This window comes from Aethina tumida, chromosome 4 (assembly GCF_024364675.1).
Source record: "Aethina tumida isolate Nest 87 chromosome 4, icAetTumi1.1, whole genome shotgun sequence".
NCBI classification, from domain to species: domain Eukaryota; kingdom Metazoa; phylum Arthropoda; class Insecta; order Coleoptera; family Nitidulidae; genus Aethina; species Aethina tumida.
In genome coordinates, this window is record NC_065438.1 from 24,330,631 (window position 1) to 24,353,928 (window position 23,298).

Sequence of the window (23,298 nt, forward strand, 5' to 3'; positions counted from 1 at the left end):
ATTTTTTAATATTCTTTGAATATTTTATGTAATATATTTTTTCTATAGTATATTATTATTAATAATAAATTTTATTTATTTATTTTTATATTATTTGCTATTTTAAATATTTTTATTTTTTAACAGTCAAATTTAAATATTTGATTCATTTTTAAAAATTTCATTAATATATTATTTAATTAAAAAATAAAAAAATTGTTTTAATATTTTTAACTTTTATTTACTTTTATGTCAAATTGTTTCTATTTTCGTTAAAATTTTATTTATTGTAAGTTGTTTATGTATTTTATAAAATATTTGGATGTTTTATATAATATATTTTTATATAGTATATAGTTATTAATATAAAACTATTATTTATTTTTATGTACTATGTTAAATACTTTTATTTTTTAACAATTAAAATTAAAAATTCGATTCATTTTTTAAAATTTTATTAAGATATTATTTAATTTAAAAACATAATTGAAATAACATATTTTTATTTGAATTAAAATTGTCTATATTATTAAAACTTTTATTTTCTTTTATATTGTGTACTATGTTAAATATTTCTATTTTTTAACAATTAAATTTAAATGTTTTATTCATTTTTTAAAATTTTAGATATTATTAAATAAAAAAGAATAATATAAAATATTTTTACTTGAATTAAAATTGTCTCTATTATTAAAATTATTGTTTAAAAATTTGATTTACTGTAAATTGTTTATATATTTTATAAAATATTTGGATGTTTCTTATAATATATTTTTTATACAGTATATTATTGTCAATAATGCTAATTTTATTTTTATTTGTTGTGTTTAATTTTAAATATTTTTATTTTTTAACAATTAATTTAAAAAATTCGATTTATTTCTTAAAAGTCCATTAATACATTATTTAATAAAAAAAAATAATATAAAATATATTTATTTGAATTAAAATTGTCTTTATTATTAAAACTTTTGTTTTAAAATTTTATTTACTGTAAATTGTTTATATATTTTTTAAAAAAATTAAATGTTTTTTATAATATATTTTTATGTAGTATATTATTATAAATAATGCTATTTTTATTTTTATGTTATGTACTATTTTAAATATTTTATTAATTTTTAAAATTTTATTAATATATTATTTAATTTAAAAAATAATATAAAATATTTTTATTTGAATTAAAATTATTTCTATTTTTTTAAACTTTTGTTTTAAAATTTTATTTACTGCAAATTGTTTACGTATTTTATAAAATATATAATATATATTATAAAACTTTTATTTACTTTTATATTATTTACTATGTTAAATATTTCTATTTTTTAACAATTAAATTTAACTGTTCTATACATCTTTTTTTTTTTAATTTTAAATATTATTTAATTTAAAATAATAATATAAAATATTTTTACTAGAATTAAAATTCTCTATTATTAAAATTTTTGTTTAAAAATTTTATTTACTGTAAATTGATATATTTTATAAAATAATTGGATATTTTATATAATATATTTTTATATAGTATATTATCATTAGTAATGTTAATATTATTTATTTTTATGTTACGTACTATTTTAATTTTTTTAATTTTTAATAATTTTTAAATATTTGCTTCATTTTTTAATTTCATTAATATATTATTTAATTTAAAAAATAATATGAAATATTTTTATTTGATTGTCCCTCTTTTTGTTTTAAAATTTTATTTACTGCAAATTGTTTTTATATTTTATAAAATATTTTGATGTTTTATGTAATATATTTTTATATATTATTATTATTATTATTATTATTAATATAATCTTTTAGTTTAGTAAAATTTCGAATAAATAAATTTTAGATTATTGTTTTTTTTTTAACTATTATAGCTATTTAACATTTACTAATTTATTGTAAATTTTCAATTTACTGGCAACAATCTAAACCTACCAATTTGTGGCCAGTGTGGTAAATATGCATATTTATAGGTTAAATTATTTAATGTATGCAACATGTATGTCTCTAACTAAATTTTGTTTGTGTTGGTAATATCAAAAATTACTAAAAGGTTACTAGAAAATTGATAAAGACAAGTTGTTATCCGATCATTAATTTTGGTATAAAATTAATCAATTTAAGTTTCAAACTTTGACATTAAAATATGTTTTGAAAATATTAATATACTTTTGAAACTTTACATAGAAATAAAGAAGTTTTTAAAGAAATTTCTGTAAATTTGTTAACTTCTTAAATTATTTAATAAATTTATTTAGCATTTAAGTATGTTTAAATGATTTTTGCACAACTTTGTTCAATAAATTCATTTAAAATAGTCATACTTTTGTTTTTTTAACAAAAGGACTGCAAAATACGATTAAGGCCAAAGAATCCGTCTTAAAAGCCTTATTTAAATCCTTAAATACTTGCATTGAAACAGCCTTTTTAAGTAAATTACGGTAATTTTGGCTTAAAATATTTAAGTAGCTCATCGAAAAATCTCACATTCATCCGTAAAAACGTATCTCTCAACAATGGTGCAACAGTGCAACAGTTTAATTCCATGAAACGATCCATTGTTGTCGCAAGGATAATTCCATTGATCTGTTATCTGCGCAGCATCGATCCACACTTCCTGACCCCGATCGGACCGACACCGAATCGTATCACGGATCATCCTTGTCGCATGAATGGGGAAACCGAACCGAAATCGGAATCGGAGGTGGATGCGGAACGCGACCCGGTCTCGGTCGACCGAAACGAAAACAAAAAAGGACGAAAAAAAAAAAAAGGAAAAAACGCCAATTGTCAATGGCGATGGGCAGAAAATGTTAGCGGGGCGAGGCGTGTCGCCCCCGACCGCCGTCCATTGGTCGCGGCCGAGCGGTGGGCGTGCGTCCACGTGGCGAGACCACACGTGCATCGGTCCAGAGCGGCACGGTGTGCCGTGGGTGGTCGACGACGGTAGACTCCACCTCGTACCCGAACGTCGTGCTCGGCCGCGCTCGAGTGGATGATGGTGCAACCCCCATCCCTACCCCGGGCACGGTGCCAAAGTAAATACTTGGTCCACGACTCCAGGTGATATTGTTTATTTTTTGCGTTTTGGTGCGAAAGACGTGTGTGTGCGTCCGTCCTGCCGTCGGTAGAGGTACTTGCCTACGCGTCAGTGACAATCCTGCATATGTACAGTGACAGTGCACTCTGAACTTGATACTGTTTCGTCGCACGCACACGCACCCGTTGACCCGTTGTTGGTTTATGATTTGATTTTATTTTTTTGCGTTTCGACACGCGGGCCAGTATGGAAGTGACAGTGACGTTCGTGATGTTCATCCTGGCCGCCTTCGGCGGCGGTGTCCTCTGCGACGACATCACCACCAGGGCCAAAAACAGAGGGAAAGGATCCATGTGGTGGTAAGTAATGGAATCTGATTAACAACTCGCGGCGAAAATCCGATTCGACCCCCGAGAAAACAATTGCAAAGGTTCGTCGTCTAATTGACTGTTGAAGTCTCCCGGTTAATACCGTTGAAAAAAGGGTTCGAAACCGGTCCGAACCTGTGAATGAGTCGGAAGTTGTACAACAATTCAAATTTAGGATGTTTACGGAATAGTTACGTTGTAAAAATTAGCATTTTATCGTCCAGTTTGACGTGTAAATCGACGCGCAATGAGACAAGATCGTAAAATCGGGCCGGGTTGATTTATTGTCGGTTTTAGTGCTTGTAAAAACGGTTTAAATTTTAATTCGGACTTCAATGTTGAGTGTCGATGAAAAAGCAATGAGATTTTGAATAAATTAACTATTTATAATGTTGCATTAATGTTTGTAATATTGTTTTTGGTCGATGATAAAATTTATGGATTTCTTGTTTTGTTTTCTTAAATTTTGACCAATTATTATTTTATTAGTGATTGTGAAATAAATGTTACATCAAAGATTGTTCAAAGTTCAGAGATTTTATTTGATTATGCAGTTAATTTTACAATAATATGTAAATGTGTAAGTGCAATTAATATTTTATTAGCTTTTGATAATAATTATCATTCAATAAAAATTTTAAAATGTTGAAACATTCAATAAATTATGACTGTTGTGTGTAAATATGAACTAATACTAAATTATTATTTGAAAAAATATTTTAATTAAGTGTCTTATTAAATTTTATTGAAATATGTAAATTTTAATTAGTATTTTAAGAGTATGTAATAATAATGTTTTATGTTTTACAACATTATTAGTTATTATTAAAGAATTTTGTGAAACTTTAAAAAGCTTTTTCCATAATTTTAACAGTAATTATTTAGAAATTTTAATTCTGTCATTAAATTTATTATTTAATGAGTAGTTTAATTAAATTATATACTTTATTTTATTAAAATATGTAAATTTTGATATTATTCCACCATTTTTTACTAGTTTCTAACAATTAACAATTTTGTAACATTTGAACAATTATTTTAACAACTAATTTATCTGATTTATTCATTATAAGTTTATGGAGAATACAAAAAGGTATTGATTTTAACTACTTTTCTAATTTATTTTAAACAAAATTTCATTTTCGGTTGTACAGATTATTTTCAGTAAAACACCCTGTATATTTATGAATTTTTAAATTCTACATGTAATTGCAAATAAAAGGGATATACCATATCTTACACCTAAAATCAATCGTTTTTTAATTATTAAATTTTTTCTAAAAATTTTGACAGATTGATCTAATTTAAAATGTCTGTAAAGTCACCAATTTTGAAGATTGAAAATTAATTTTTGATATACACGTTAACCAAGGACCATTCTATACGGGACCGTTATTAGTACTTTCAAATATTATACAGGATGTTCGTTATTTACGTTTAATTTTGACAATCTTAAAACATTAATAAATTTGTTATTTTCAATGGAACGTCCTGTATATTTCAATATAATTAAATAAAATAGAGATTTTAATAATAATTAGTTCAAAATAAATTAGAAAAATAGTTTGAGTCAAATTTCAAATTAATATCATTTTTTGTTTTCAGTTAACTTCTAATAAATAAGTTAAGTGAATCATCCTGTATACAAAATTATTGATTTTGATGGGAAATTAATACTTAAGTATACTTAAATTGAACAATTAGTTTAAGTCAAATTTCAAATTAATACTATTTTTTGTGTTCAGTTAATTTCTAATGAATAAGTTAAGTGAATCACCCTGTATATAAAATTATTAATTTTGATGGGAAATTAATACTTAAGTATACTTAAATTGAACAATTAGTATAATTAAATTGAATATTAGAAAATTTTTCGACTGATATAACAATGATTTTAATAATAATTTGTTCAAAATAAATAAGAAAAATAGTTTAAGTCAAATTTCAAATTAATACCATTTTTTATTTTCAATTAACTTCTTTGATGTAAAATTAATACTTATAAAGTAGTAATTTAGTCAATGTTTAAGAGTTTGTGACATTTCAAAAGTGCTTTTTGACAAATGGTAACCAGTTAACTGATGATTAGATCGTGGGAGTGAACAAGGTTGTCACCGTAAACGTTTAACAGGATTAATGAACAAATGATTGACGTTCATTGTTTGGTGAAAGGGGAAAAAAGTGAAAATATTGACCTGTGTCCGAACCGTTGACATTTTAATCATAGTGCTTGTGTTTGTGTCCGAGTCACCGGCATTGTGGTCCAAGTGTCGACGTTTCCGACGACAAAACCAACCGATCCGCAGCGTTTTCTCCTCGCCTACCAAAAAAAAAAAAAAAAAAAAACAATAAAATAACTTGAAAAAGATCCGGTGTGATTGAACATGATTTTCGTCGGCGGGCTACGTGTCCGGAATGTTCGGTCGCCGGCGCAAGGCACCAGAAATGGAAGCGGTCCGCGTATTTACGTGACGGCACACCGTTTTCGGTACCATCGGTTTCTATCTAAATCTAAATAGCGCGAAAAACGCACGTTTCTCACGGTGCGAGATCGGTATGTCACCCGAAACAATCTCGGGGTAATTAAGGTGGTTCGGTTAATTTCCTGACGGATGTTTTATTTATTAATGTATCGTTATGGCCGTAATTAAGTTTTAGAAAGCGTGTACCACCGGCTAAATTACTTCTCCGAGAGCGTCTAATTAATTTTTGAGCACACAAAAACCTTTAACGGGACGACCGACCTCGTCACAACTTACTCGAAAATATGTCAGCGTAAAATCATGTAAACGTTTTGTGTGTGATTGTGTCGAAGCATGCGTCGGACGGCGACAAAAAAAGCGGTCCTTTAACGACGTGCCGAGTCTGTCCAAATAAGAAATCATCGAAAATCAATACGGCACTTTGACCGGCAGAAAAAGCGACCCGAACACCGGCAACCGCATTCCATAACTGCGGAACGCATCCATCATCGCATTTATTACGTCGCACGTCGCAAATCAATGAAACTAATCGTTTTGCAGGGGCGTAGCGAAAGCGGGGGAGCCCAACAACCTGTCGCCGCTGTCGCCGGGCATGCTGTACATGGACTCGTCGGTGCACGCCACCCTCAGGAAGAAGCAGCGGCGGCTGGCCCGCGACAACCCGGGCCTCATCGACGCCATCGCCAAGGGCGCCAACCAAGCCATACAGGAGTGCCAGTACCAGTTCAGGAACCAGCGCTGGAACTGCACCACCAGGAACTTCCTCAGGGGGAAGAATCTGTTCGGCAAGATCGTCGATCGAGGTAAGTCCCCGTAATAATAGACACGTTAACTGTCAATTCGAGTAACATTAGTTACGGTTCCGAATGTGAAAAACTTTCGGGTGTTTCGTTACGGTGCAGAAATCACCCCCGAGAGTAAAATAAGTCGTGTACCTGGTACGATCCATCATCATGGATTTACGACCCATCGGCCCATTCAATTTGTCGATTTACGGTAGCCGATGAAAATTTGTCACACACAAGAAACGCTGGGACTTTTATTGCCGCAATAATCGACACTCGATTCGTCACGGCGTTTTATCTATCATTCGGTCGCAAATTGGTCGATCGCATCCCGAAACAAAGACGTCGCTTTTGAATGGGGGGTCCCGCCCGCAAGCCGTACGCAGATGTCCGGTGAATGGGGGCGCATCGGGAACCGGAAAAAGGGTAGCGCACTAGGTAGTAATTTATCCCCGGGGAGCCCGGCCGGATTGCCCGGATCGACGAATCGATTGCTCACGTTTAATAATCGTGGACGAGACTGTTTTTGTCCGGTGAATGGAGTTTTTGCGTCGTCAAAGGGTTCAGCGTGTTTTTTGTTCCGGCACAAAGGGACAAGAGCACCGAGCACTGTCCAGATGTTTGTTCTCCTTTGTCGGATTGCGAATGCGAATGCCAAAAGTGGTTGAAAATTAATCAGAACCGGACACATTGAAACGCGCTCGTAAAAGCCTTCATTTTTTTACGTATCGGTATAAATTAAAACGGATTTATAAAGATACATAAAAGCTCATGTCAAATATACAGTGATAAAAATCTTTATTGCCTCGTAAACATATCAACGAGTCAATAAACTAGTTTGTTTTTAAATAGTTCCCACACAAATCGCCAAAAAAATACAAAAAAGAACCGTCGACCGCAAAATGAAATCGTGCCGAGGATTGGGGCCGGGTGACGTGAAACCGGCAATTAGGAACGGGACACCACCTTCCCCCACGTCGAAACCCGACACAACGCGACGGGGGGTGCCCCACGGAGGTGCGGACTCGACGAAACGGGATGAAAAATCGCGTATTAAACGCTTCGATTCTGAGCAGCGGGCGTCCGGACGTCCAGGTAAGAATTACGTCTGCATTTTCACCGATTCGTGCCGCGATCATTTCGTCATTATCCTGACCAATTTTATTGGGCCGTCGTAAATATTCCCAATTATCCGGACAATCCGCCTGACTACCGTGTAACTCTCACTCACTTTTTCACAAGAACTCAACCATTGTAACGGTAGCACGGGTGTCATTACCGTTTTTGTCACCAACATTTCTGATTTGTGGCCCCCGAACAAAACTGCGAGAACCCGGTGATTTATTGGTGCGCCGAAATCGTCGGTTTCGAATTACGAAATTACATATCAATTGGGTCCTAATAGGGCTGGTTTATCAGCCGAATAACAAATAGCCGGTCGGCGATGGTCGCGGCAGATAACGCAACAACCCGTCGACTACCCGAAAAAAAATACCTGCCGTCCGGGCCGATTATTTTAATTAAACGGCTCTTACAAATCGATGAAACCGATGCGTCCGGACACACTCTTCGACGACCATTAACCAAATTTGAATATCGTGTCCGGCCGTTACCGACTAATCGATCTTTGATTCGACGTCTTTCGTCCGGTGTGGCCTCCGGTGATACGTTTTAATTACTTCAATTCGCTCTAATTGGGGATCAAAGACACACGAAGACGGAGACGGAGACGGAGACGGAGAGTTTATTGTTTCTCGCGTTGAAAGTTATGAGTTATAGAGTTATTATGTCATGAATGCGGCGTCCCGCAGGGCGACGTGACGTATGGGCCTTTCGATGCGGTGTCCGACCGAAAGAGTGGTGCATTCATCAAATTGGGGTAGGATATTTGTCAGAAGTGGATCGTTAAAACCCGTTCCTCTCGTCTCCTTCTCTACCATCTCACGCTAATTGCAAATATAATTAATCTACTAATTGTCAGGGATTTGTTAACAATGTAGATTTGTACAGTGTTGATTTACGTCAGGAAATCAGTGTCAGTGTTTGGCACAAAATAAAAATATCAAGTTATTGTTTTATATCACAGATCATACATAATTTGTTTAAAAATTTATTATAATCAAAATCAAAGTGTCTAAATATGTTTAAATTATTTCTATAATATCAAAAAATCTAATGTGAAGATATAATCAGTTAATAAAAATAAGTGTTTTTACTAATTAAATGATATCCCATACTTTTTTCTATTGGATTAAGGTCTGGAAAGTTTGCTGGCCAAGGTAAAACGCTTATTTTATTCTCTTCGAATGGAATTTGAGTTCATATTAATTAAATAGTGTAAATGAGTAAAACTATGTTGTCGCAATATCGAATTGCATTCAAAGTGTCCTTCCATTAAAAAGAGGTATGTTCTTCCGCCAATATTAATTCCTCCCCAAAACATCAATGAACCTCCTTCAACATTCACCACCTCACGAGCATGTTGTAGTCGTGCTTAGTTTCCAGGTTCTCTCCAGATATGTATCCTTCCAGAATCTGGGTGGTAGCAAAATCTTGACTCATCAGAAAAGAGAATACAGCTCCAATTATCAGGATTATGTTACAGTGCTCAAGTTAAATGAGCAGCACAATTTCCATGGAGTAATCTGGGTACCCTTAAAGGTCATCTCTGAATTAGTTGTTGTTCAGAAACACGATTTCTGATAGATTGAGCTGACACAATCACATCGTAGGTCCTAAGAAGCTCTTGTCTTTGCTCGAAAGCTCTTATTTCCGGGTGTCTCCGAGCTTGCAAAAGCAAAAGGCTGTCTTGTATCGGTGTAGTTGTCCTACTGTGACCTGGATGTCTTTCTTTTACGTCATTATACTAATTGTAACGTCTCCACAACCTGCTGTTAACACTCACAGATGTGTCTATTTGACGAGCCACTTCACGTTGTGATGATGTGGATCATCACCATTCCACTTAACTTTTGTTTGTTGCTTAGATGGTGTCTTTCCATAATATTAAAAGTATTTTTATATAAATTTGATAAATATTGGGTTAGTAACTCAAGATATTCTAAACTGCACCGTCTAACGGGCACTAAAATATAGGTTTTTGCATTGACAAAGTGTTATATAGTGTGTTCTTTTGTGCTTTGACTGTGTATATATTCAGAATAAATGGATGAATGGCACAGTTACCATCATATTTACATAGAAAAGGCTTTAATGATTGTAAAACTAGAAGAAAAGACAGTTTTTTTATGTTAAAACTGTCAGAACTCAACATTTAAGTAGAAACTTAAGGGTGTAATTGTTTTGCAGGTTGCAGGGAGACGGCATTCATCTACGCGATAACCAGCGCGGCCGTGACGCACGCTATAGCGCGGGCCTGCAGCGAGGGCACCATCGAAACGTGCAACTGCGAGTCGCACTACAAGGGCCGGCCCCAGGTGATGGGCACCAAAGCCGTGGGGGCCGTGCGGGACTTCGAATGGGGCGGCTGCTCCGACAACATCGGCTTCGGCTTCGCCATCAGCCGCGAGTTCGTGGACACCGGCGAAAGGGGCAAGTCGCTGAGGGAGAAGATGAATCTGCACAACAACGAGGCGGGGAGATGGGTAAGTTTCACATTCGCGTCACGTCTAATTGTTTAGGATGTAATATAGCACCCCGCGGAGTCACGTACGGCGTCCCTGCGGGACACATTCTATTACATGTGTTCCCCGTACGTGAAATCACAGAAAACGAACCCGGTTTGTTTTTTTTTTTTGTCCGTTGTTCCCCGTCTCGGCCGGATCGGTCGGATCGGCCGGATCGGCGTACGTGTTTTGCAAGTGAAATTGTCGGATCGAGAGAGCAAAATGGGCTGCCATATCGGATTCCGTGCGAGCCGTTTGCGTTTTGGTGGCGGATTCGAAACTGGATCCGCGGATCTAGGAAACGTTCCGTTTTGCGGAGCGCTACGCGCAACAATGTCTCCAGCCTCCTTTTTATTTTTATTCGCGTACGGAATGATAAAAACGCAGTGGAATCTTAAGAAGTAAATCAAGCGTTGCGCTGCGTGACATACCTACCGGTCGAGGATTAAATTGTACCTACTTTAATTGATATTTCGACTGCAATAAACTCCAACTGGACCATGGGAAAAACGAGACAACCTTTTAAATCTTGGCCCAATTAACGATCCTTCACTCTGCGACTCGAATTAACGCCCCAAAAAAACGACTACACAACTTTGTAACAGTGTTTTTAATATTGGTGAAAATATTTACGTCTCGGCTTTCCTCTCGGTTCTCGTACGTCTCTCGCTTCACTCGGTTGTGATACCGAATCATCGTAAATTAACGGTAATTACCCGCTTAGCGGAGGCCACTTCTTTCGTTCTTTCGTTCTTTCGCTCATTCGCTCTTTGGCGACGAGAGATTTACGTGCGCCCGTACGCGATTTACGACCCCAACCGTCATCTCTCATCCACCTCAGCAAAAAAAATCTAATTTCTAGACAACACATTTTAAGCGTTGTAAAGGAGAAAAATGGATCGATCGATTAGACGGCACTACGGCAATAAATCTCGTTCGGCAAAGCGACCGAGATGCCATTAGTGTTGGTTCCTCAATTAAAATAATCTGTGTTGGCAACACCACAAACACAACCGTCAATCGGTCAGATTGATACCCCCCATTTTCGGGATGATGTAGAACACGTTGCTCCGTACTTACTCGAGACTCCGGATAGCGCTAATGACTCCGACCGCTTCTAATCTCGAATAATTAATTCCCCCGGCGCAGATTGCACGGAGTGCTTCCATACTGCCGATAACTTAAGTGCACCGTCTCTAATCTGCCCGTCTCTAAACTGTTCTGCGATTGTGAGCCCCATCGCAGATTTATGTACGACTTCAATTAATATACTTACTTGCTCGTGTTGCTAATCAAATTTTGATGTTTGATGCCAGATTTTTATGAAGCAAAGAAGAAGTAAACAATAATAAATCATTAAAATTTCACTTTCTAAAATCTTATTTATTTTAGAATCAATTGATTTTTTTTCTCATATTTCTCTAACCGTCAGTTTCTCAGTATCATTCTAAAATGTGAAAAATTTCATTACATTGATTTGTAGATATATATTTCAGGATAACATATACCTAATTTAAACTCGATTGGATCAATCATATGGGAAAAAATACAGCTTTTATAAATTAAATTTAAGGAACAGGTCAAACTTATAAAAGAATATTTTCTTCATTATTAAATGTTTAATAAAGAATCATTAAAATTTCACTTTCTTAAATCTTATTTATTTTAAAATCAATTGATTTTTTCTCCCATATTTCTGTTACCTTCAGTCTTTCAGTATCATTTTAAAATGTGAAAATCATGAATACAGAAATGTGGAAAAAAATACAATTTATGTAATTTAAATTTGAAGAACAGGTCAAACTTATAAAATAATATTTTCTTCATTATTAAATGTTTAATAAAGAATCTTTAAAATTTCATTTTCTAAAATCTTATTTCTTTTAAAATCAATTGATTTTTCTCTCTCATATTTCTGTAACCTTCAGTCTTTCAGTATCATTTTAAAATGTGAAAATCATGAATACAGAAATATGAGAAAAAAATACAATTTACATAATTTAAAATTGAGGAATAGGTCAAACTTATAAAAGAAGATTTTCTTCATTATTAAATGTTTAATAAAGAATCTTTAAAATTTCACTTTCTAAAATCTTATTTATTTCAGTATTATTTTAAAATGTGAAAATCATGAATACAGAAATTTGGGAAAAAAATAAAATTTATATAATTTAAATTTGAAAAACTGGTCAAACTTATAAAAGAAGATTTTCTTCATTATTAGACGTTTAATAAAGAATCATTAAAATTTCACTTTCTAAAATTTTATTTATTTTAAAATAAATTGATTTTTTCTCTCATATTTCTGTATCCTTCAGTCTTTCGGTATCATTTTAAAATGTGAAAATCATGAATACAGAAATTTGGCAAAAAATACAATTTATATAATTTAAATTTGAAGAACAGGTCAAACTTATAAAATAATATTTTCTTCATTATTAAACGTTTAATAAAGAATCATTAAAATTTCGCTTTCTAAAATCTTATTTATTTTAAAATCAATTGATTTTTTCTCTCATATTTCTGTATCCTTCAGTCTTTCGGTATCATTTTAAAATGTGAAAATCATGAATATAGAAAAATGGCAAAAAAATACAATTTATATAATTTAAAATTGAGGAACAGGTCAAATTTATAAAATAATATTTTCTTCGTTATTAAACGTTTAATAAAGAATCATTAAAATTTCGCTTTCTAAAATCTTATTTATTTTAAAATCAATTGAGTTTTTCTCTCATATTTCTGTAACCTTCAGTCTTTCAGTATCATTTTAGAATGTGAAAATCGTGAATACAGAAATTTAAATTTGAAAAATAGGTCAAACTTATAAAAAAATATTTTCTTCATTATTAAACGTTTAATAAAGAATCATTAAAATTTCACTTTCTAAAATCTTATTTTAAAATCAATTGATTTTTTCTCTTATATTTCTGTAACCTTCAGTCTTTCAGAATCATTTTAAAATGTGAAAATCATGAATTACTGAAATATGGGAAAAAATACAATTTAAATAATTTAAATTTGAGGAAGGGTTAAACTTATAAAAGAAGATGTTCTTCAATATTAAAGGTGCTCTAACTAACTTGTATAATAAAGGAGGAGAATGAATTGATAGAAATAGAAGTGGTCGGAGTGGTTGAGTGGTGGAACAAATCCAATTAAACGGCAATGAAACAAACGTTAGGAAAAAGCGTCTAATTAAAATGGATGAAACAAAATGTGCAGTAAACGTTAATAAACATGGCATCGCATCGCCCCGAGCTAATGTCACATTATTAGTGATGGGCGGTCCGTTTGTCCGTTTGTCCGTTTGTCCGGCGTGCCCGTAACAAGTTAATATGCATTTTAATAAAACCGAACGCGACCACCCAATGAACCCGACCACTTTCCGCATAAATCAGATCCTTTTTCTCACACCAGTCATCATTAGAGCGTTTTAATCGCGCATAAATAACCGAGCCGCGGCCGCACCGACCGACCGACCAACCGACCGTCCGACCGAACGACCATACATTTTGTCCGGTTTATTAATCCGGTTTCTTTTTCTCCTGTTGCAGCACGTCCAAAGCCAGATGAGGAAGGAATGCAAGTGTCACGGCATGTCCGGCTCGTGCACCGTCAAAACATGCTGGATGCGTCTGCCACCGTTCCGTGCGATCGGCGATCTATTGAAGGATAGATACGACGGCGCATCGCACGTCGCCTCATCGAACGCCGGCCTCCACCACAACAACAACAAGGCGCACTCCAACCGGCCGCCCAAGAACAGCAAGCTGAACAGCATCCTCACCAACAGCATACACGCCAAGCGGGAGAACAGGCGCAAGCACAAGTACGGCTTCCAGCTCAAACCCCTGAACCCTGAACACAAACCCCCCGGTCCCAAGGACTTGGTGTACTACGAGATGTCCCCGGGCTTCTGCGAGAAGAACCCCAAGCTGGGAATCCCCGGCACCTACGGCCGACAGTGCAACGAAACCTCTCTGGGTGTCGATGGTTGTGCCATCATGTGCTGCGGCAGAGGGTCCATACCGCAGGAGGTCGTGGTGGTCGAAAGATGTAATTGTACGTTCCACTGGTGCTGTGAGGTGAAGTGCGAGGTCTGCAGGACCAAGAAAATCATACACACGTGTGCGTGAATCACCCATTAGTATTTTCAAATTAATTAATCAACATTTGAAGGTGGCGCTTTCGTCGTCCCCTCGAAGAGGCGCCACTTTCAAACAGACTAATCAGTATTATAGAGACGTTGTGAAATTTATGCAAAGACTGATTTTCGATTTTATCACTATTATTTAATTAATTCGAGTCATTGTATATAGTTATTTATGTGTCGATATTAGTTACTTAACTCATTTATTTAATTAATCTAATTTATTCGCTGTACATAAAAATCAAACGCAAAAATCAGCAGGTAGTGCATCTCAAATCGTGTATATGTACCTAATTTATTATTATTATTATTATTTTCACGTTCTATTTATTTGTTCATTAAGTTGTTGTACATTTGACCCTTCTGTAAATATTACGCCCCCCTTCCCCCCTTAGTTTTATTACGTGTAGATAACACACTTGTATTTCAAACCTATTTATGATTATAAACGTACTTGTATATTATTTATATTGCGATTTATTGTAAAGTTATTATTAAAAAGTCAATTCTGAAACATTTGGTTGTTTTAATATTTTTTTTTTAACAAGACGGGGGTAAGTAAGCCGATCGTTATTCATCCAGTTAGAGGTTAAAAGTTGGTTGTTGTGTGGGTAAGTCGATGGAAATATATTTATTATCTGTCAATTAAAAATAAATCAATTCAAATGGATGCCATTAAAAAGCACGCAGAGGGTATTTTATGTGTCGGGTTTCGGAGCTGGTGGTTGCGCATGTAAATCGTCCGTCAAGAAGTCGCATCCGTTTACCATAAATAAATAATCGGGATTGATGGGCGCCGCCCGCCCGAAATGACGCTGCCGACCCGGTTCTGCCGCGACCGTCAATCAAACGTCCGCGCCGAAGACGACGACGACGACCAAAACGAAAACGGAGGGAAAAACAAAAAGAAAACGAAAAAAAGGACGGACGGAACCCGAGGAATTAGTGAAACAAATACGGTTCGGTTTTTGCGGTTTTAATTAAAATACAATTTGATTTTTGCAGTCGTTCGTGACGGCTGATCTTTACATTATTTAAAGTTTAATATGGTTTTTGTCGCCGGTTATTTATTGGTCTTTGGCTTCGGTCGGTGCCGGTTTTTGAGCCGGCCAAGATGGATTGACATATACTTTTGTATCTCACGAGGCGCCATACCGAATTCCGAACGATTACTTTTTGCAACCGACATACCCATGTTTGTGTGTTGCGGATTATCCCATTTTTTATTTTTTTACGCGACTGAATTTAAATCGAAACTGCAACAAAGAAACTGAGGCGGATTATCATAATCTCGTTGCATTTTTACGACACACGTTTCCCACATTCTGATAAACTAATAAATAACGTTTAATAAACAGTGGAAAGGAATTGTGTAATCTAAACATCGATAACTTGTTAGAATTTATAAATTTTCTCTTGGTTCATTTGAATAATTGATTTAATTATGAATCAATTATCTTATAGGATGTATTAAATGTTTCTAATTTAAATAAAGCATTTAGAATAATTTACAAATTTTACGTAAACCCAAATCGATAATCTATTCCTAATTGAGACGAAACTGACCATTTATTTTGACATGTAAGCTTTTTTCGAACATTGTGAATATTCATGAGGCTGTTTAATTAAATTCGAATAAATTTTAAGTGGGAATCGCTCGTCTCTTCGACCAAATTAATGTGTGTTATTAGTATTTCAGATTGTTTTATTGTCGCTCTAGGAAAAAGGTCGAATTCTGATTAAATTGGTGATAGCTAGTGATTTGTTGATTTTATATTATTAAATAATGTGCATTTTATCTCAGTCAATCGAATAAATAAATTATAATGAATACTGGTCGTCTTTTCAAATGGATTATTTGAATTTCCTAGATTAAATAGATTTCAAACTATTTTCAACATGTTGAATCTTAACCAGTATTATTATTTAATTTTTTATATATTTAATTGATATAAAAATAAATAACTCTACATATTTTGAAAAATTTTTATTTCTCAAAAACACATTTTGTGGATTTTAATCATTTTTTTTCGGATTATTTTTAATTTATCTGTTGTTTAGCATCATAAAATGACTCAAAGAAGACCTTCTTGTACATGACAATAGAAGTGAACAACAGGTAACCCAAATTTATACTGTCTCACAAAGTATAATACTAATTAATATACGACATGGTGGTAGTGGTCAGAGAATTACGACTAGAAGAAGGGAGTGTTTTATAATTATTTTTACTAGATGAAATACCTATGTATATATTTAAATATTTTCTTATTTAACTACTGATTCCTTATACTGCATTAATATTATAATAATTATTATTGTCATTGACGATGTAAGACTGTAAAGTTTATGAATGAAGAATCCTACCAGCATTATCTGGTCTGAGGCTGCATTTGCCACTGATCCCAAGTCTTTCTGGAGTTTCGTTTACGAAAAGCAAGGCTTTACTAGAATACCTCCAGTAATGAAGGATGATAGCGTTACTTACACTAGTCCTCAAGATATCGTGGATCAATTTGCCCAGGATATGGTGGTGTATTTATTGCCTCGTTTGATCATCGCACTGATTCTGCGTTTTCTAATCATCGATGTGTTCAACTTAATGAAGTGAATGAGTCTGACATACTAAAAAGTATCGACAAGTTGGCTAACAAAAAAACTGCAGGGGATGGATGATCAGATATCAGCATTTTTGATCAAGGATTGCAAATTTACATTTTTGAAACCATTAACAATTATTTTCAATTTGTCCCTTCCTTTCCATCTATATAGACTGCCAAAATTACCTCAGTATTCAAAAAAGGTGAAGCTAATTTTAATAATTACAGACCTATCTCTTGGTATATTAAGTAATTTCTCTAAAATATTTGAGCTGGTCTTATATTCATGTGATTTGTTATAAAATTTCTCTTAATCAGCATGGTTTTATGTTAGGCAGGTCCACCACCACTAATTTCAGTCAGATGGACGTCATTTATGCAGACTTTTCACGTGCATTCGATTTAGATCTCACACATACACTGCATCCTCTGGCGTACCGCAGTGACCTAATTTTGGACCCCTATTATTCGTTTTATTTATCAATGACTTTTTGAATTTGTTTTTATGCTGTAGTTTGGCTGATGATCTGGAGCTGTATTATCAAGTCGACAATATTGTACAAGCTCTTACTCTCAGTTCTACAAGTGATATTGATACTTTGGTGGTATGGTGTCAGAATAAGAACCTCCAGCTAAATGTAAAGAAATGCTTCATGGTAAGTTACACCAAATGTAAATTGACAGTCACATTTTCATACAACATAAAAGAAAAAACGTTAGCAAAGTTTTTTGTCAATATATTACATGGCAAAATTGATTGCTGTTAACTTTGGATTTAACGTGTCAAGAAGCAGCGTTTCTCTCACCATATCAAGACATAGAACCAATCTTCTACTAAAAAGTCTAGTTTTCCATACGTGCAGAAATGCTGTCAACATGAATGGTTAAAAGCTACATTAAATTAGAAGTAGGAAGAAGTGTTTTCAATTTTCTGTGTGAAATGTGTATGTCCTTTCAAGTTAATAGTGCTAAATGATCTTTTAGTATGTCTAACAAGCTGATACAATTTAAAACAATTTATATTTTATTTAAAATAATAGAACTGTATATTCTTTTTACAATTATTCATCATTTCTTTGGAATCACTGAAGTTTGTCTACTATCAGAAGAAGGTTGTACGAAGTTGCTCTTAGAGCCAGAAGACATATGTACCTTCAAAAAAAATTTTGCAGTCGAATCCTCAAAATTTGAAGGAAGTTGCTAATGCTCTTAGAGACGTTTGGTAAGCATTTTATTCGTTCACTAATTTTGAGTATGCCAAGAAGAGTGAAAATTGTTAAATAATCCTTCAGTTTCTGTCTAACAAACTTAAACAATTAAAATATGAAGTGGTACCTTACAATCGTCTCCATCAAAAAATGTAGCAAATTTATTGTTAATTAGAAAATGTTAGTTAGCTAGTTAGATCCAATCAAAATAATTTATATTTTATTTAAAATAATAGAAGTATATTTTTTCTACAATTATTTATTTTCTATTTTTTGGAATAACTGAAGTTTGTCTATTAACAGAAGAAGGTTGTATGTAGTCGCTCTTAGAGCCAGAAGACATGTGTAACGACAATCCCTGATCTCACATTATATAAGTATATAAATGGCTCCCACGTTCTTCAGACTACAATCTATTTGAACCACTATCCTCAAAATTTGAAGGAACTTACTTATGCATCAAAAATTTTATTCATTCACTAATTTTGAGTATGTCAATGAGGTTAAAAGTTGTTCGTAGATCAAACGGGGACTAACGAAGTACTAAATGGTAAAATTTAATTATAAATATACTGTTTTTCTATTCTTTCGAATCACTGAAGTTTCTCTATTAACAGAAGAAGGTTGTATGAAGTCGCTCTTAGAACCAGAAGACGTGTGTGATGACTATCCCTGATCACACATTTCAAGGTCTATTAATTGGTATATAAATGATATTGTAAAATTGTGACGTTACTCATATGCAGTGCTCCCACGTCCTTCAGACTACAATCCATTTGAACATATATGGGACTTTTTACAAAAAATTACAGTTCAAACCACCATCCTCAATACTCTCAATACTTAGAGATGATTGGTGAGTTGTGGATCAAGAATTTTAATCGTTCACTAATTTTGAGTATGCCAAGAAGAGTAAAAGTTTTTTGTTGAACAAACGGGGACTGACGAAGTATTGAGTGGAAAAATGTAATTATAAATAAGCTGTTAAAAGAATCTTTCAGTTTCTGTCTAACAAACTAAAGCAATTAAAACTTCTATAGCAACTTCAAACATTGAGGTGGTACCATACAATCGACTCCATCAAAAAATGAAATAAATTTATGGTTAATTAGAAAATGCATACCTCTAGTTAGATCCAATTAAAATATTTCATATTTTATTTAAAATAATAACAATATATTTTTTTTACAATTATTCATTTTCTATTCTTTGGAATCACTGAAGTTTGTCTATTAACAGAAGAAGGTTGTATGGAGCCGCTCTTAGAGCCAGAAGACGTGTGTGACGACAATCCCCGATCTCATATTTCAAGACTTATAAATTGGTATACCAATCAAGAAACTTTTGATCCGACTGAATTTTGAGAGAGGCATCATGCACGACAGAGACAGTAAAAGTCCGCAAATTTACTTCGTAGTGGGAATCTTTTACTGCCTCTGTCATTCATGATGTCTCTCTCAGTAGGATCAAAAGTTTTCCAATCGGTATAAATGGTATTGAAAAATGGTGACGTTACTCAGATGCAGTGGCCCCCACGTTCTTCAGCACTCCATTTGAACACATTAGGGATTTTTATCAAAAAGATTTTTTTCAGTTGAAACCATAATTCTCAAAATTTGAAGGAACTTTCTAATGCTCTTAGAGACGATTAGTGAGCTGTGAATCAAAAATTTTATTCGTTCACTAATTTTGAGTATGCCAAGAGGGTAAAAGTTGTACATAGATCAAACGGAGACCTATGAAGTACTGATTGGAAAAATGTAATTATAAATATGCTGTTGAAAGAATGTTAAATAATCTTTCAGTTTCTGTTAACAAGCTGAAGCAATTAAAGTTTCTATAGCAACCTCAAATAATGAGGTGGTACCTCACAATCGTCTCGTACGTACGTAGATCAAACGGAGACCTATGAAGTACTGATTGGAAAAATGTTATTATAAATATGCTGTTGAAAGAATGTTAAATAATCTTTCAGTTTTTGTCTAACAAGCTGAAGCAATTAAATTTTCTATAGCAACTTCAAATAATGAGGTGGTACCTCACAATCGTCTCCATCAAAAAATAAAGTAAATTATGGTTAATTAGGAAATGCATACCTCTAGTTAGATCCAATAAAAATATTTTTTATTTTATTTAATAATAACAATATATATTTTTTTATAATTATTTTCTACTTGAAATAAATGAGCAATATGAGTCATTCCACATCAAAAATTTATTCATTCACTAATTTTAAATATACCAAATAGGATGGAAACTTATTTTGATAATTTTATATATTCGTTACAGCATAATGCCATTGATTGGTATTCAAATTCTGAAATTCTGAAATATCTAATAAATCGAATTTCGATGATCCCATCACCATCATCATCAAGTTAGTACGTATCAAGAACAAGGCGAGCAAGAACAAAAAAGCGAAAACGCACGCACGATACGAAGCGCAGATACGGAATGTCTGTCAGCATCGGAAAGTGGAGCAGATCGCCGATGCATCGGACGGTTTCTTTTCGAATCGTTTCGACGTCCCGTCCGATTTGTCCTGCCGCCGTCCCGGACATTTAACGTCGTCATGACGCATACATATATGAATTTTTCGTTGAAAAATGCCAACCCGAACGCGTTCCACCCGACGACGATATATATCGGCTACCACACAAAAATTCCGCCGCCGGGAATTTCACGGTCAAAAGCGTGGGAACGAACGAAACACTCCAATATCCACTCTACGTTCATCTCGGAGAATCTCTTCTATTTCACCGTGTGCCGAGCGCCCTTTCTTCAACTGCATCGTTTCCGAACCTATTTATTACTAACAATGTTATTTACATACTCCGGGTAATGGATGCAATCAAATTTGATATCTTGTCACCCGACGAACACTTTTGTTCCCCATTATTAATAGGCCCGTTCAAATTTGCATCAAAACACCGCATTTAAATAGGTTCGTTATTTACATAAACGCTTATTTAGTGTCAAAAACGAATGTAAATCCCCACTAAGTAAGTAAACACGTTAGATCCGACCGGTGTGTGAATTTCATCTCGCTGAAGAATCGTGTGAACGTCGAAATGTGGATGCTGATCACGTTTCTCAAGTTTGAGAAAATGGACCGATTTTCCACCGGATAATCGAATCCTTTTGTCCAGGTGTAGGATTCAGTGTTCGTCGCTCTGAATATTAATCTCGTCCGTTGGGCGATCGTGTGCCCGATAAAACCATCAAAACCGCATCTTTTCCACTTGCTTTCATCTCGTTTTATTGCCCGTTTTTATGTCCCGCAACCCGTCCACCGTCCAGATCCAGAAAGATTGTGGACGACTAATAGACAACTACTACGCTCTTCTCTCCGTTCTCTTCTTAAAACAAATTAACCGTGCCACTGATTCACATCAAACGGTACGGGACGCACAAAAGAATGATTCATTCATGTTTGGTCCGGCAAATATTTTCCTAATGGTCTAATATAAACTTCGGAATTTAATTATGAATATAATATGTGGTGGTTTTCGGGCCCTCAAACATCTGCGCATTGGACCCTCGATTCGACGATTCGATTGCCGCTTTGTTCGTGCCACTTGCGAATGTGCGTTACGCATTTTACGTACTGCCCTCTTTGTTCCCCCGTCCGTTTTATTAATTTTCAAACGTGCTCACTTCGCAATGTTAATTAGACAAAAGGCAAAAGGTGTCTGTTAAACAAATTAATTGGCCGCTGGTTTTTTATGTGTTTTGTACGAGTCCGAAATTTGCATCCGAATGTCGATGAATTATTGCGAATTCGGTTCTAAAAGGTATTTTAATTTGGTGTTTTATGTCTGAGCATTTTGAAGGTTAATAAATTTGCACAGGTAGAAGGATAACTGTAAAAAAATGACTGTTTCTAATTAGCGATAATTAAATTTCCATCTCGAGGTGATGGATTTATTACAATTTGTCACAATGTTGCAAATGTTACACATAAATCTCGCACTTTATTGTCGGATTTTTATCTTAAAAAAGTTAATCGTGCAAAACACCTTGAATTAATCAATAAAAGAGATTAAAACAATTCATAAATTATGATTATTTGCTATTTGATTTTAAAATACACCAGTGGCATTATGTTGCAACTTAAAAATAAGTTTTTATATTATTAATAATCGTCTCTTGCATAAATTAAACAAAGTTGCATCAACAACACAGCTTTTAAAGCACTAATAAAATTAATATCATCAAATTCCTTAGCTAATTAATACAGGAAAATAGATAACATTAAAATAACATGCATTTTAATAATTACATTTTTCCATTTAGTTCTTCATCGGTCCACGAACAACTTTCACTCTTCTTGGCATACTCAAAATTAGTGAACGAATAAAATTCTTGATCTACAGCTCACCAATCATCTCTAAGAGCATTAACAAGTTCCTTCAAATTTTGAGGATGGTGGTTTGAACTGTAAAAATTTTTGTAGTCTGAAGAACGTGGGGGCTATTTATAAACCAATTTATAAGCCTTGAAATGTGAGATCTGCAATTGTCGTCACAGACGTCTTCTGGCTCTAAGAGAGGCTTCATACAACCTTCTTCTGTTAATAGACAAACTTCAGTGATTCCAAAGAATAGAAAATGAATAATTGTAGAAAAATATAGTTCTATTATTTTAAATAAAATATAAGATATTTTGATTGGATCTAACCAGAGGTATGCATTTTCCAATTAACCATAAATTTTCTTCATTTTTGAAGTTGCTATAGAAGTTTTAATTGCTTCAGTTTGTTAGATAACTCTTGATCCACAGCTCACCAATTGTCTCTAAGAGCATTAGGAAGTTCCTTCAAATTTTGAGGATACGGCTGCAATTTTTTTTTTTTTTTGAAGACGGTCCCATACGTATATAAATGAATTGTAGTTTGAAGGACGTGGGAACCACTGCATCTGAGAAACGTCATGATTTTACAATAACATTTATTTTATAAGCTTTGAAGGATGAGATCATATAATCTTCTTCTGCTAATAGACAAACTTCAGTGATTCCAAACTATAGAAAATTAATAGTTGTAGAAAAAATTACTACT

The 23,298-nt window shown here is 33.8% G+C and overlaps 1 protein-coding gene across 1 annotated transcript; it reads left to right on the top strand.

The window, feature by feature from the left end:
• Positions 1 to 3,097: 3,097 nt before the first annotated feature.
• LOC109604806 (protein Wnt-1) lies at positions 3,098 to 14,937 on the top strand. The gene is made up of 4 exons (XM_020021341.2): positions 3,098 to 3,375; positions 6,408 to 6,670; positions 9,962 to 10,257; positions 13,836 to 14,937. The coding sequence occupies exons 1-4, from the start codon at positions 3,263 to 3,265 to the stop codon at positions 14,415 to 14,417; spliced, it is 1,254 nt and encodes a 417-aa protein (XP_019876900.1). The 5' UTR covers positions 3,098 to 3,262; the 3' UTR covers positions 14,418 to 14,937.
• Positions 14,938 to 23,298: the final 8,361 nt, after the last annotated feature.